The 16,611-nt window shown below is 39.7% G+C and overlaps 1 protein-coding gene across 5 annotated transcripts in view; it reads right to left on the reverse strand.

The window, feature by feature from the left end:
• Positions 1-16,611, reverse strand: part of GLIS3 (GLIS family zinc finger 3) — a 611,903-nt gene that overhangs the window by 419,075 nt on the left and 176,217 nt on the right. For 3 of the 5 annotated variants that reach the window (XM_070431577.1, XM_070431575.1, XM_070431576.1), the window contains one exon: positions 14,561-15,047. The exons of the other annotated variants lie outside the window; for them this stretch is intronic. In XM_070431577.1, coding sequence (XP_070287678.1) covers positions 14,561-14,948 — 388 coding nt within the window. In that variant the 5' untranslated portion in view covers positions 14,949-15,047. The remainder of the gene's footprint in view (positions 1-14,560; positions 15,048-16,611) is intronic. 5 annotated transcript variants of the gene reach the window in all.

The following is a 16,611-nucleotide window of genomic DNA, read 5'->3' on the forward strand; positions in this document are numbered from 1 at the left end:
CCGCTAGTGCAGCAGTTCTCAATCTGTGGGTCGCGACCCCTTTGGCAGTAGAACAACCCTTTCACAGGGGTCGCCTAAGACCATCCTTCATATCAGATATTTACATTATGATTCATAACAGTAGCAACATTACAGTTATGAAGTAGCAACAAAAATAATTTTATGGTTGGGTCACAACATGAGGAACTGTATTTAAAGGGCCAGAAGGTTGAGAACCACTGCTCTAGTGTATAAAAAAATAGGGGGAAAGTTGCCTCTGGGCACTTTTGCTTATCTATCTATATAAGAAAAGCCTAAGAGACCATTATGGTGGAATGACCAGAACAACCAGAACGACCGGTTGCTATGATGCACACTGACCACTAGGGGGCAGATGCTCAATGCAGGAGCTGCCCCCTTGTGGTCAGTGCGCTCCCACAGGGGGCACCCTGCTCAGCCAAAGGCCAACCTCATGGCTGGTGAGTGCAGTGCCAGTGGTGGGAACCTCCATGGCAGCACTAAGGAGCAGCAAGCTGAGCAGTAAAAGCAGCAAGCAGGCAGGCAGTAAGGAGTGAGGGATCCTGAATTGCGAGAGGGATGTCCAACTACTGGCTTAGGCCCCATCAGGGGAATCAGACCTATGCCAGCAGTCAGACATCCCCAGAGGGGTCTCGGACTGTGAGAGGGTGCAGGCCAGGCTGAGGGACCCCCCCCCCCCGCCCCCAGTGCACGAATTTCATGCACTGGGCCTCTAGTTAATTTAATAAAAGCTTTTATATATAAATTGTAATATATTATAAATAATATATAGTTGTATATAGAATATATAGCATTCATGGTACATTATATAGCATCTATAATATATATAATTTCACAGGCTTTATATACTTACTAGAGGCCCAGTGCACAAATTCTTGCACCTGACCTACAGGATGGGGCCAAAACCAGCTCTCCAACATCCCCCAAGGGATCCTGGATTGTGAGAGGGTGCAGGCCAGGCCAAGGGACCCCACAGGTGCATGATCAGGGCCGGGGAGGGATGCAGGAGGTTGGCCAGCGGGGAGGGACTGCGGGAAGACTCCAGAGCGTGTCTGGCCCATCACGCTCAGTCCCAATAGGCCAAACTCCAGCAGCAAGCTAACCTACCAGTCAGAGTGTCTGCCCCTTGGTGGTCAGTGCACGTCATAGTGAGCGGTTGAGTAGCTTTAGCATATCATTAGCATATTACATTTTAATTGGTTGAACGGCCGACCAGATGACGAGACACTGAGCATATTAGACTTTTATTATATAGGATAGGTTACTAGTTACATACCATATACTATATTAAATATAATTACAAAAATTCATTTATTGTTGTCAATAAACCATTATGTATATAAGTTATTGCTTTTTAAAGTTTCTTTCTCTCTTCATATTTAATTATGAGCTCCCTAAAGGAGCTCATAGATATATGTGTGTGGGTGTGTACTATATATATGTATACATATCCATATCAGCTGATTGTTTTACATAGAGAAGTTCTTAAAATACAATCAGAAAAGAACAAAGAATTTGACTTACAAAACACATCTAATTTATCGTGTAAAATAAATGTATATGAAGCCTAAGGTATATAAGAACAAAGGCTAGAATCAAAAATATAAAGAGTACACATGTGCTATGTAGTTTAAGAGCTGAAGAAAGGGGACCATCTTCATCTTTCATTTTGCCACTTCCCTACCCCCCCACAAATTCCACCAAGAACAACACCTTTCTTTGTCTTAAGGTTCTGACCCAATCTTAACACAAACACCTCTGGAAATTATAATACTTTAATCAGTTGATCAGCTCTTACTGAAAGCAGATTTAGATTTAGATCAGTGGATTTGGAGGATGCTGCCCCCTAAGAGACATTTGGAGATTCTAGGGGTCTTCTGGGTTGTCAGCATTATTGGCATTCAGTTGTGAAAGCAAGATGACACACAGTCCTACCCACAAATAATTATTTCACATCCCACATGATTTTTAAGTCCCACGAGAAATTCATGTAGGTAAAAATATGTTTATAATTATAAGTTTAGAATGCAAGTCCATTTTATTTTCATGATTCGTATTTACACTAATGAAGTTACAGTACAAATCAAAGGAAGACTGATCAATGTTTTGGCAGAAATCTTATAAAATATTGTCCATCATTTCAAAAAATATCACTCAAAGCAAAACAACTAGATATCTGAGTGATCAGTATAAACAACAAATACAATTCTGAATCATCAGAATTTTAGCTAATTCCACACTTAGGTGCCAGCTTACCCAACTACTTCATTATGTCTTCTGGCATAGTGTGCTGGAACATTTTCATATTTAAATGCATATTATTTTTACTATAAATTATGTTCCTTTTTATTCCCTTATATTGCAGTTATGAGAATATATTGATTTTTTAAAATTATGTGCATAGATAGATAACACTGTCTATGAATCTTGTTTGAGAATAATAAAAAGGGCAATAAAGAACAGGGCCGTGAAACAGAGGTTTAGATAAAGGGCAGGAAAAGAGCAGAAAAGAATATCTGGTGGGAACAAACCATTGGGAAGAAAAAGGGGGGGAGGGGAGTGATGCCTGGCAACAAGCCCACAGAAGGTAGTTGATGAATGCTTAAAGATGAATTGTCTTTGTTTAACTCTTTTAGGAATAAAATGCCACACCAGTGTTTGTCATGGCTCACAGGAGTTAGCCTGGTGCATGGAAGGAACAGGGGCAGTGGGATAAGATATACCTGCACGCAAACCCTGTTTTTTTCTCTTAGGAGTCATGTAAACTTGGGAAAATAATTTAATTTCACTTCTCTGAATGTTGATTTCCACATGTGTAAATGGATGTCATTTTAAAAACCTTACAGGTTGGCTCTCCTGAATCTTTAAGCGTATCACCATGTCTGGCATATCACAGGTCCTCAATAGAGGTTAATTTCTGCCCTTCTGCTCCTATTGCCTAGAAAATAATTGTATTAGTTATCTATTACTACATAACAAATTACCACCAATTTAGTGGCTTAAAACAACACATTGTGAGCTCCCTGCAGATATACAAATACACACATGTATAATATATACATTAGATATATATTATGTATATATTATATATATATATATATATATGTATATATCCATATCAGTTGATTGTTTGACATAGAGAAGTTCTTAAAATACAATCAGAAAAGAAAAATAACTGAAGTGGATTCTTATCTCAGTTTCTGGGTCAGAAATCTGAGCATGGCTGAGGTGGGTCCTCTGCTTCAGGGTCTCTCACAAGGCCACAATCAAGGTGTCAGCTACAGTTAAAGTCTCATCTGAAGGTTCAACTGGGGAAGGATTTGCTTTGAAGTTCACATGGCTGTTGGCAGAATACAATTTCTGGAAGATTGTTGGCCAGAGGCCTCCCTCAGTTACTTGCCACATGGGCCTTTCCAACATGGCAAACAAACCGAGAAGTCTGACAGCAAGACAGGAAGTCAAATCTTTTGCAATCTAATAATGGAAGTGACATTTCATCATCTTCATCATGGTTAGAAGCAAGTCACTCTATCCAGCCCACACTCAAAGGGTGGGGCTACTACACAAGGGCATGAATTCCAGGAGAGGGGAATGGTGGAGGGGCATCTTAGAGTCTGACTGTCACAATAATAAATGGATGGTTGTACTATATAAGTGGAAAACTTACCTGAGCCAAATATGTAGAGAAAATATGTTTTCAACACCCAATCCATGTACCCCAAATTTTAAAAATTTAACTCACTGATTAATTGTATATGATTTATATCTGATAGAGTCTTATTAAAACCTTTCCTAAAAGCCAGTATTAAAATCGTAAGTGGATTATCTTTGATTATATGACCCAAGGCAATAAGAAACACCTATGCTGAAAATTTTCAAATCTGGCAGCCAAATTATTTCAAATTACTGTGTTGTTCAACATGACTTCAAACAGAAATCATTGGTCTGCATACTTAAACCCTGGAAACCCTCCCCTTTACTAAACTCTAAACACAAAATAAAACTAACATTTTAATGGATCACCCATTAAATGCTTTTTTTTATCCTTTTATTGAATCCCATATCTAAGAACAAAAATCTGGATTACCTTTTTAAATGTGTTACCTTATAAAACACAGTGGCCATTACTGTATCCTTCTCTTTTCTGTCATATACCCTACCTGACTTCCACCAAAACCACTATCTTAAGCAAGTAAGGAGGGGCACATCCTATATAATAAAGAGCCAATATGCTAATTAGACTGAACAGCAAAATGACCGTCTGGACAACCTTCCAGACGAAGCCAGGGCTGTGAGGGCTGGCTGAGGCTTCGAGGGGCTGCGAGGGCCGAGCCCCTTGCAAGAATTTCGTGCATCAGGCCTCAAGTTTTTCATAAATCAACACAGACACCTGCAACAATTTATTTGGTAGTGTTTTGTTGTTTGCTTCAGCTCACTGCTCTTTACAAAATAAATATGTACAGACTAGAGGCCTGGTGCACGAATTCATGCATGGGTGGGGTCTGGCCGGCCCGCCCTGATGGGGGCCCATCAGGCTGGGCCGGTGGGGGTGAGGGGCCATGGGCAGTTGGCCGGCCAGCCCTGCACCCAATCAGGGTGTTGGGGGACAATTGGGGGCAGAGCCAGCCAGGGAGGGGGTGTTGATTGGGGCCTGGATCAGGCTGGTTGGCTGCCACCAGTCATTCTGGTCGTTCTGCTGTTCAGATCGCTGGGCTTTTATATATAGAGATACTACACCACCACACATAGTAGAAATTATGATAGACATACTGGCTTTTTCAGGAAATTATCCTCACTTGCCAAGAACCTAGCCTTTTGAGGCAAACCCTGTGCCCAAAACAAAACAATAACCTATAGAAGTATTTAGGGCTCTGAAGTCAGAGAGACATGGGTTAAAATCCCCATGCATTCTTGGTCAAGTTTCTTAATCTTTCTAAGCCCCTCTTTTCTCATGTTTTCAATGGGGATACTTCATGGGGCTAGGAGGGATTAAGATATGAAAAGCTAAGAACAGTAGAAAATAGAAAGTGCTAAATAATTGCTAGTTGCTTATTTTCAACCCCAGAAACTAATGCATTTTTACTTAATGATATAGGAATAATCACTCAAGGGTCCCAATAAATAATTTTGCTATTAATGTCTATGGGGCTAATCCTTCCTGACAAGTACATTGAACTACTTTACCTTAAAGCAGTTGGGTAATATTCTGAATCTAAATACAATTAAACTTTCTGCTAAATATAAGGGTGACCCTGCATTCCAGTTCATCCAGGATAATCCCAGCATAATTATAATAGGGCTCCATTTCATTCTTGGAAAGTATCCTGATTTGGGTAATAAATTATAAGATCTACCCATCTAAATAAAGTAAAATCTTTAGATGGAAGATAAACTTTTTAAATATGCTATTTCAGCTCAATGTTTGTTTAGTTTGGTTTACATTTTTTCCTCTCTAGCTTTTGAAGAAAACTATAAAAATAGAGAGCATTTCGGGTTCTATATTCACCTATCAAATAGCTTTTCATACAACCTATACTGGGGAGTTATGACTAAGCTATAGGTTTTTACGTAAAAGGACGAATAAATATAAAGAAATAGGGTAGTGTGTTGGGGCCATCTCACTCAGCAGCAGTTGCAGTGGTTTATGGAGATCCATACTGCCCAACATGGATTTGTAATCAAGGAATAATACTTTACATGCTCTGGCAGTTTGTAGTATAAAATGAACTTTCACACTTACCATCTAATTTAACTTTCAAAAGCAAACACCATTTTCTGTTGCACCATCTCATGTGCACCAAGACTACCACACAAGCGGGTGACTACCTAGGAAGCCAACGTGTTGGCTCACAAGTCCTCTGATGTTCACCATTTCCCTACCCAAGATCCCCAGTCCCTGCTAAAGCTGCTGGCCTCAGACTATTCTTAAGTAGCAAGGTCCTACACCATAAGTCACATTTTTAACTTGTTTCTTATGTCAGAGCCAATTACAGACCTTCTATTTCTTTCATTATTCAAGTAAGGCAGCCATGAAAATAGTTATTAAATACAAGTCACCACCAATTTAGCCTTAAAATTTTATGGGTCAGAAGTAGAAAATCTATTCATATGCATGATATCCTCCTGCCTGGGCTTAAACAGAGACAGAGACATGGAAAGAAACTTGTGCATATACTGATGTCACTCTGGTTGCCATCACACAAAGACCGCCTGGCTCCTGCCTGGGTAGACAATGTCCTCCTGGCTCAGAAGGACGCATACTGTCAAGCACAATTTTCCAAAACAGGAGCAAGGACCCATTTCCTCAGCTCATGGATGAAAATGGCAGCTGAATAGGTTTGAATTTTTAAAGATACACTCTTTCACCCAATCATTGTGGCTCAGTAGTTGAGCATCGACCTAAGAACCAGGAGGTCATGGTTCAATTCCCAGTCAGGGTTGTGGGCTTGATCCCCAATGGGGTGGGGTGGGGGTGTGCAGGAGGCAGCCAATCAATGATCTCTCTCTCTCTCATCATTGGTGTCTTATCTCTCTCTCCTTCTGCCTTCCTCTCTGAAATCGATAAAAAATATATTTTAAAAAAATAAAGGTATACTCTTTCAGGAATGTTAGAAACCATAAACTCTAATGGGGAGAAAGGGCAAGACTTTTCAGCAAACTGAACCTCAGCCTGTTTCATCCCTAAAATGGAGCCAATTTACACTTGCCCTCTCTCCCAGGATGGTGCCTTTAATTCAATCATATGAGACCATCAATATGCAAGTTTGTAAGCTACAAAGTACCATATAGGTCCCAAAGCCATTGCTATTTTACAGTGTTAATATGCCATATGCAACTAACAACTGTTACATTTCAGCTTCATGTCCGAAAGCTTTTGAGGTGTATATAGGGAGCAGGGTGTGTTAATGGAATATATTCTTTTAAACATGGAATGTTATGAGATTGACAAATTGCTTTTATAACTGGAACAAATCATGCCTGCCATTCAGTAATACTTGGAAATCCATCATCAATTTGATTTACACCCAGCATCAATAAATCACACAAAGTGTACCCTGTGTAGCCCACAGAGTAAACAAAAGTAAACATTGTGTTTCACCTGCCTTGCTGGCTAGACGAAATGAAAACTCTGGCTACCTCAACTGGAATAATGCCTTTGGTCTCTGACTGGTTTGGTTATTTTTGGAACTTTTTACGAAATATTAACTTTATTTGCTCTAATTCTGCAGGAAGCCACATTGGAAGTGCAAGGAAATATAAATGATTAAAAGCAGAAGTGGGGAAAAAAGTAACCAAGTATTTTGCCTCAACTTTCTTTACCTAATATATCAACTGCATCTCTTCAAAAAAGTGGAACCCCGATTGCTATTCTTATCCCACTTCTAACGTGACAACATTCAGCATAGTTCATGCATGGGTGTTAGGAGATTTTTTTCATTGCCTGTTTTCCCAGGGAGAAGCATAAGGAAGAAATGATATAGAAAAGTAAAAATCAGTGGCAGTAATTTAAAATTTATGTTGTGGCAGTGGGGGAGGGGAGAGGTGGGCAATATGAAGCTAGCTGACCCACTAAAGAATAAAACTCTAACCTTTTGAGAATTAGCAAACCACAAGCAGTAAAAAATAAAAATAAAACTTGATGTACCATTTAAAGTACATCAGTTTTTAAAGCTCCCAGGTTCACACAATACATTACTTTTCTTAAACCAGGTCTTTACAAGACACACCAGCCTTAAGTGACAACAGAATTTTTTAATCCCAATTAGTTTGGTGTCCTTTGTTGATATTCTGCTTTTTCTGACTAACAATAATGAATAACCCACAAAGTGCTAATGAATAACTAACTCCCTTTGTCTCCAAGGACAGCAGAGCCCAACAAGAAATGTCAGAGGCCCTGAAGTAAAAGAAAAAACCTTTACAATGAAAATCTTCCCAATTATGTAGGCCTACAGGTACTGCGAATGTGGGATTGTCTTAAATATTTAAATAGCTATGTCAAATGTGCTTAAAGTAGAGATCATAAAACTGATTTCCCACATGCTTTGAAAAAATGCATATCTGCCAGTCTAATCACAATTCATAACTGCTGAGCAGAAAGTAGGGAGGAATGTCATTATTGGTACAAAATAACTGGGATTCTGTACTCACCAATCCTAGCAGGGCCAGGAAGTTGCCAACTGCGGAACGTCCTCCATGCTCACTCAGTGGCTCATAGAAATACAAACATTCTCATCTCAGCACACTACAATTTTCTATGTAGTAAGAAACCATTTTTAAAACTAATTTCTACTATCTTAAAAATGTAAAGCTAAAAAGTAATTTTTTCTCTATCGTAGAGAAGAGCAAAGAAATACAATGACATTGCTGAGAACCAGGGATCGTACTGAGGAAGTGTGAGGTAGAACTCTGTAATGTTGTATTTTAACTAGAACTCATTATCTTGTTCTGACATATTTCCTAACACTGTCCATGCACAGGGCCCAAAAGCAATGACACTCCTAAGTCAATACGAATAACCTTTCACTCAGTTTTCCAAATATCATTTCTCACTAAAAGGGACCTGGGCTGGTTCTGGGCCTGGGGCAAGAAGTGCAAGTGGGCCTAGAATATTTGTTAATGTGTGAAAGCAAGGAAGTGTTTCCTGGGAACATATCAAAAGAACATAGGAACTGACTTGAAGGGGCTCCCGTGGCTAAATCTGGGACAGTATGAGCATCAGAAAGAAGAGTGCCGATAATAAGTTACAGTGCAATAAAGTTTTCGTAAGTCCACAGAGACTCTCAATAAGAGAAGGGAAAGAAGCTCCTCTTTACAGTAATAAGAATACCCACTAATACACATAGAGGAAATGCCAGAATCGGAAAACAAGGCAATAACTTACTCAAACAAGGATTATCAATGGATGCTATGAAAGCATATTGGAGAACAAGATTATTGATTAATTTTGAAAGGTAAAGTGTCTTTGGCAGTGCAGAGATCTGGTGACACCACCTTTGCCAGGTGATTAAAAGCAACATCACAAATAGTAAGACAAATGAGCATTCAGTGCTTCCTGGTATAATGCAATGGGTGGTACACAGAACGCCTATGTAGTACTCCTGCCAAAACTGTTTAACCTGAGCCCAGTCATGAAGAAATATTCAAACAAAGCAGATTGTATAACAAAACAACTGACATGAACTCTAAAAATATCAACGAATTTGTCAGGAAATACGAAGAAAAGGCAGGGTTAGAGGGCTACTCTAGATTTAAGGAGACTGAAGAGACATCACCAAATGTAGTACACGATCTTTGCTTAGATCCTGGATCAAAAGAAAAAAATGGCTACAAAAATCATGTGATTATAAATGGGGGAAGAAAATAATAACTTATAAGTAATGATAAATAAAATAAAATATAAAATAACAATATAAGATGAATTTGATTATGACCTGCATTTTAATATATAAATATACAGGGTGTCTCAAAATATATATATACACACTTGAATAGCTGACAGCTCAATTTTGAAAATGAAATGTATTTTAACAAACACTGCCTTTATAATTATTCAACGTGTGTGTATACATTTTTGGGATACCCTATATATAAATAATACTATTGTAGCAAAGTTAAATTCTTTGGTTATTATTAATGGGTTTTTATTATATAGCATGCAAGTTACCAACTTAGAAATTTGGGGATGAAGTGTCACAATGTCTGCAACTTATTTAAAAGTGGTTCAACTTACTTGCAAGAAAAAGAGATATTAAAAGTGGCAAATGCAACATAATTTGATGAACAAGAATAGATCCAGAGACAAATGGTAGGGGAGGGGGAGAGGTTAGAGAGCAACCAAAGGACTTGTATGCATGCATATTAGCATAACCAATGGACACAGACACTGGGGTGGTGGGGGCTTGCCCAGGGTGGGAATGGTTGGGAGGTTCAATTGGGGAAAAAGGAGATATATGTAAAACTTTAGACAATAAAAAAAATTTTAAAAGTGGAAAATGCTAAAAAGTAAAATACAATATAACAATACAAAATAATGTAAGATAAAATCTAACTTTTTAAAACAAGAAGATTCAAGAACAAAGACTGGGTTTTATTTAATATAAGTTATGTATGATTGGCTACAGGGAACAGTTGGGTGAGACTCCTGGAAAATTCGATTAAAGGGAATATTTGGGGGGAATTGTCAATGTTGTCTTTTTTGCACTTTGTCCTTCTTCCTTCCTCCTTCATCATTCTCAGAAGAGAGACTTCAGCCCAGACAGTGTGGCTCAATGGTTGAGTGTCAACCTATGAACCAGGAGGTCACGGTTCAATTCCCAGTCAGGGCACATGCCCAGGCTACAGGCTCAATTCTCAGTGTGAGGCGTGCAGGAGGCAGCCAATCAATGATTCTCTCTCATCATTGATGCTTCTATCTCTCTCTCCCTCTCTGAAATCAATAAAAAAATTATTTTTTTAAAAAAAGAAGACAGACTTCATAGCAGGAGCTAGAGTGAGGCAGTTATTGTACAACCAAGAGAGAAAGACTAAGAGAAGCTCCATGATCTTGGGCATGACATCCCTGACCTTCCAACCACTAGCAGCATCACCTGCTCTGGCCTACTCTCTGTGTGAAAAAAATAAACTCCTGTGACAGAGGTTCCCAAATGTTCTCAGTTCATGGCATTCTTAATGTCTGTGATTTTCTTCATGGTGCCCCTAGGCCAAAAGGAACACCTAACACCTATTTATTAAGTAGTTAGTCAACAACTTAATAGTATTTGTGTGCTCACAACTTGTTAACTGTTTGGAAAAAATACTACACATAAATTAAAAATAAAAGTATTTTTATTTCATTGTTAACCACAATTATAATGAGATGTGTTCCAATTGTGCCTCCTACTACTTCTCAAGCCTTAGAATCAGATTGGATTCCACCACCTTCATCTCCTATTCCAGATTGTCCTTCCTAAAATGAGTGGGCCTCATCCAATCAGTTGAAGGACTGAATAGAACAAAAGCTTGATCCTACACCAAGTATGAGAGAATTCTTTCCTGAATAACTAGCTGTGAACTGGAGCATTGGCTTTTTCCTGCCTTTGGAATGAAATTGAAACATCATTAATGGATCTCAAGTCTGCTGGCCTTCTGGAGGGAACTACATCATTACCTCTCCTAGTTCTAGCCCTTCAGAGTTGGACTACAACTAAACCTTCAGCTCTCCCGAGGCTCCAGCTGGCAGACTCATCCTGTAGATCTTGGGACCAGTCAGCCTCTATAATCACATGAGCAAGTATATCTTTTTATATGTCATTTTAGATGGATAGATAATACATATATTCTATTTCAGACATATAGTTATACCACCTATTGGTTCTGTTTCTCTAGAGAACCCTAACTAATACACCCCACAAAGTAACAGGTTATTTGGTACTTATTCCTCTGGGTCATGGCATCCTATCTAATAAAAGGGTAATATGCAAATTAACCATCACTCTGTCACAAAGATGGCAGCGCCCAGTCCTCTAAGCCCCGCCTCCCCCTGGAGTCCCTCAGTCCCAGGGGGCGGGGGACAGCCACTGAGAGCAGGCCAGCACAGCATGAGCAGCCTGGCAGAATGCTTGCTTCGTCACCTCGCCCAGCTCAGGCCAGCCTCCCAGAGCCAGAGCGGACACAGACAGGGTCAGGGGGCCAGCCCGCAGCCTCCGTGGCCAAGCGCAGGCCTGGAAAGGAGATAGCAGGCCCGCCTCCTGCAGAAGCAGCACGGGTCCCTCCCGCCTCCCATGGAATCTGTGCAGGTCCCTCCCAGCTCCTACGGAATGAACGCGGGTCCCTCCCGCCTCCTGTGGAAGCGGCACAGAAGCGGCGGGCGGCCTACTGCACATATTGCACGATGGGCTACTAGTAGTTAATAATCCATGAAAAGGCAACAACAAAGCCAGGGAGACATGTTAACCTCAAGCTTATTACCTTACTCCCAAGGTTAAAACCCTTCCACAGCTCATCAGTGTCCTCAAGACACATCTAACTTCATTCGTGTATCAACCATGACCCATCATCTGGCTTCTGCTTATTTTTCTCAGTCTTATCTCTTATCATAGTCTTTGTCCCCTCCAATGTGGATCCAAGTGAAAGTCCATAAAATGCACATGATCTCTCCCCTCCAGGTTTTGAGTATGCTTTTCTCCCTACCCAGAATAACTTCCAGACAGCCCTCTCACATGCACACGTGCACACACATACTTACAGTCATAGGACATACACATTGCAAGACTAGCTCCTTATCCTTCAAGTGTCTGACTAGATATCTTACTCTCCTCCCAGATCCACTTATCAAGCACTAGCTGGGAACCCTTCCAAATGTTATCATACAACCCTGAGTGTATCCCTGTCAGAGCCCTAAATGTGCTTTAACTGTCCATTCATTTGTCCGAATTCAACTCCTTGAAGGCCATAACTATGTATTACAGGCTATTATATCCCCCAAACAGTGGCTCACCTTTAATATATGCTCAAAAATTATTTGTTGAGTAAGTGATTAGATGAAGTTTAAATAGTCTCAGATCACCATTCTCATCCTGTTATTGGTTTAGTTTAGGAACTGTTAACCAAGATCTGAAAAGAGACACATTCAGCGACTCCTGGCACCATCCAAGACCACTGGTGGTATCCAACCTGCAAGGCCAGGGGGGATAATAATATGTTTTTTCCTGACCCTTTATCCATGCCCATGCATGCCCCAATCATGAAGATCCAGAACAAGCACTATAAGCTTGGAAGCTGAGCAAGGAGCCAGAAAATTGAAGAAAGAAGAATCTGAAAACTTGAAGCACTTTTTAAAAACTGTTATAACTACTCTGGTCACCATCAACATAATATTCCCAAACTCTTTACTGACTGGCAATGAAGTTACTTATTCTTTCTAGACTTTAGTTCCCTAATCAGTTGAGCATAAAACTCAAGGTTGTTATAAGGAATAACTTAAATGTATTGGCAAGCACTAACACAGTGCCTGACATAGATGAGTTATAATATAATAAATGCAAGTTATTAATATTGTCACCATTATTACTGCCAGTCAGAATTTCAAACATAAGTACATATAAAAGCAAGCTACAGTTCACTAGTCAAGCATGAGCTGAAAGACTTTACTGGTACTGGGCCTCAGTCCCTGAAAATACAAACACATGAGCTTGACATTGAAGAACTTCACTTGCCTCGCCATGGACATAGCAACCTGACAATGACAGAGCTATTTTGGATGTAGCCCCCAGGGAAAGTTTATCCTATATTTACACTTAAATCAGTATCTCTAAGAAATAAAACCACCAAACCTAAACCTAAATAGATAAAAAAGAAAAGAAAAAAGTTATACATATATTAAGTGTTGTTGTTTTCAAATCTATCCATTTATACCAACTTCTCTATACACAGAAATACATAGACACTAAAACAAGCAACCTTTTGGTTACTTGCCTGGTATAAATAATTATTCACCATTACTGGGTGAATTATGAGTTAACTTGGTGAATGGCTATTCACACGCTGCTAGTAATTTTATTTGGAGGTATAAACATTTAAAACTGAATGCTAAAAATACCTGAAGGAATATATAATTGTGCTAATTTATGTAACAAAGCTATATTTTACATGGGGTACATACTCTGTCTATACTAGCCCAAACACACATATCATGTGCAATATAATCTTGTTAAATATCAGTTTCTACAGACAGCGTGTCATTCAAATAATTTGCCAATCTACAACAATTATTCTTTAATTTAAAACATGGTAATTAGGGAGCATTTGAGATCTTGCTTCCTGGAAATTATCATCAGTTTTGGCCCAAATAAACTCATAAAAATTAAAAAAATTACATTAAATAGATAATATAAAATATAAAACATTATTGAACTAAATAATTCTCTCTGAATTTCAAATTAACCAGGCTTTCTAGTTCTCCACAAGCACAAAAAATACATCTTTTCATTATTCCCTCCTAGCTTCCTTCTCTCTTGTTAATAATTGTATTAGAAAAATTACAGGTTTTGCTCTTGAATAATTTTTTATCATTTCTATGTATTAACTCCTCATTTTATAAAATGTCTCCTTTTTTATCTTTTTTCCTTCCAAGCACCACCTTTCTGCTAGCACCCCACTAGCATAATGATAGTTCCAGCCATCCTTAGCTCTCCTCCATGGCCTGCAGAATCTAGCCCTTGGGGAACCAGAGCAGAGCTTTGTATATCCAGAGAGTAGGATCTTGCTAAACTTTTCCCTTTCTCCACTGTCACCATCCCACCTCCCTGTTTCTGATCTTTCTATCTTGCCTTCCACTCTGTTTCACAGTTCCATGAGATTTCACACTTACTCCTGTGGCCTCCTAGTCCTCACATACATGTACATATCCTCCCTCTTCCCAAGTGAGTTACATATCATTATAAGACCATCAACTTTGGCCCTGACATTGAGTCGTGTATTTTTCCATAGGATCTTCTGGGAGAAGGGACTAGGGGGAGAAAAAAATACTTTCCACTTTTAAAAGATCCCAGAAAGACAATCCTACCTTTCCCAGGATTTGGAGGAAAAGGACTTCCAAACTCCTTCTGCTTTGGCATTAAAGTGTGTGGCCCTGACATGCCTCCGGCCTGGGTGACCTGGAATCGTGACTTCCCATTGGTGAGCACTTGTCTCCTGGGGCTCAAGGCGGGCAGATGGATGGGGCTCTCAGCCATGTTGCTCTGAGGAACCATCCCTCCTCCCAAGGGCATCTTGAGATGGAGACTGTTAGCAAGGCTTCCAATACCAGGGCTTGGTGCGCTGCCACAGGACGAGGGGCCAGGAGTCCCCGAGTGGGCTCGGATGGGAGGAATGTGTTGGCCACTGACCATCCCAGGCCCCTGTGGGGTTCCTGATATCCGGTGGAGATTCATGCTGCATGACCTTCCATTCATTTTGAAAAAACCTGTGGCCAAGATGGTCAAATATCCAATGGCACTAATGACTCCTTTCAGGCAAAGTCCAATAAGTTATCCATGGTGTGGGTTTTTAGCCTGTTTAAAAAAATAAATGCAGGCATTTTTAAAAGTAAAATGGAAAATAAGTTACAGTGAGTTTTCAACCTGTGTAGCTTTCACCTCAGGAAGAAAAGAAGCACTCTTAGCAAAAGGGCCTTTTATGTAGAACAGGGTCATCAAATACATGGTTCACTGGCAGGCACTTTCCCCTCCTGCATTCATGGTAGGCATGGATTATGGATCACTGCATTGTTTTGTTTGCCATTGAGCCCTTCTCAATATAGTGCTCTTGGCAACTACAACCAACCTACTGGTGCCGGCTTGCAAAATGAAACTTATTTTGCTCCCTAGAGGATCTGTCTGTACTAGTTCACTTCTGCAACAGTGAGTCTTGGAAAACCCAAAAGGCATCACCTTCATGAGCTGTAAGAGCATTGCTTCAGTGATTCCAGTAAACAAACTAATGGCAGATCTGGCCTCTAAATGAGATTATGAGGACATTAAACCACCTCTGATTTTCACTCATAGACCAAGTATTTCATAGTCCCTAGATTCACAAAAGATAAAAATATGGGCCTGGGACTCTCACAAAGGCCTCATACATCCACATACCCAATATTCAGAGCAGCATTAGAATTTTGGTTCCATACTGATCCTGAGTTATAGAAATGGAAATAGGACAATACTCTCACCTTCCATTAATGTCCTAGAAAAGGAAAAGGCTGTGAAATATGCTTTATAGAAAGTATAAGGAAAGAACAGCCCTTTAAAAGATATGTTCATCATGCACCAAACATGGTAAATCAACCATAGTTCCATAAAGCTTCCATCTGCAATCCCACTACCCCCTTTCTCAAGTACCAGAGGAGAACCAAAAGTACTGACATGATCACAGAACATCATCATCCATCTGTATGCAATAATGTCAGTATTTCCCAGTTATATTGTTAGGAAAAGCCCTTCTTCCTTGATCAATGGCTCCCCAAAATGTATGTACAATCAATGAGGTGACTAAGTACCACCACTCCTAATGAATGCAGTCTGTTTTCTTTTACATAGACATGACAGTCTTGGAAAAAAGCCACAGTTGAACAAACAGAGGAAATATGAACGGAGTATAAGCAGTAGGGGCCAAATATCCCCAACTGAATGATTTCTACTTTTTCTGAAGGACCCACTCAATGTCGTAGACAAATATTTCCAAACTCAACTCCCAAATGAATGGCCCCACCAATCATCAAAGACAGAATATCAAGAAAGGCAAACTTTTCTTTTTTTTTTCTTTTTTTTAAAATATATTTTATTGATTTTTTACAGAGAGGAAGGGAGAGGGATAGAGAGTTAGAAACATCGATGAGAGAGAAACATCGACCAGCTGCCTCCTGCACACCTCCTACTGGGGATGTGCCCGCAACCAAGGTACGTGCCCTTGACCGGGATCGAACCTGGGACCTTTCAGTCCACAGGCAGACTCTCTATCCACTGAGCCAAACCGGTTTGGCAAGAAAGGCAAACTTTTCATGAAATTTTTTTTCTTTTATCATTTTAGAAAATCAAAAATATTTCATTTTCAAGTCAAGCACTCACTGTGCCTTCTGCA

This window comes from Myotis yumanensis, unplaced genomic scaffold (assembly GCF_028538775.1).
Source record: "Myotis yumanensis isolate MYYU_CA2020_CCGP unplaced genomic scaffold, mMyoYum1.0.hap1 SCAF_12, whole genome shotgun sequence".
Taxonomy (NCBI): domain Eukaryota; kingdom Metazoa; phylum Chordata; class Mammalia; order Chiroptera; family Vespertilionidae; genus Myotis; species Myotis yumanensis.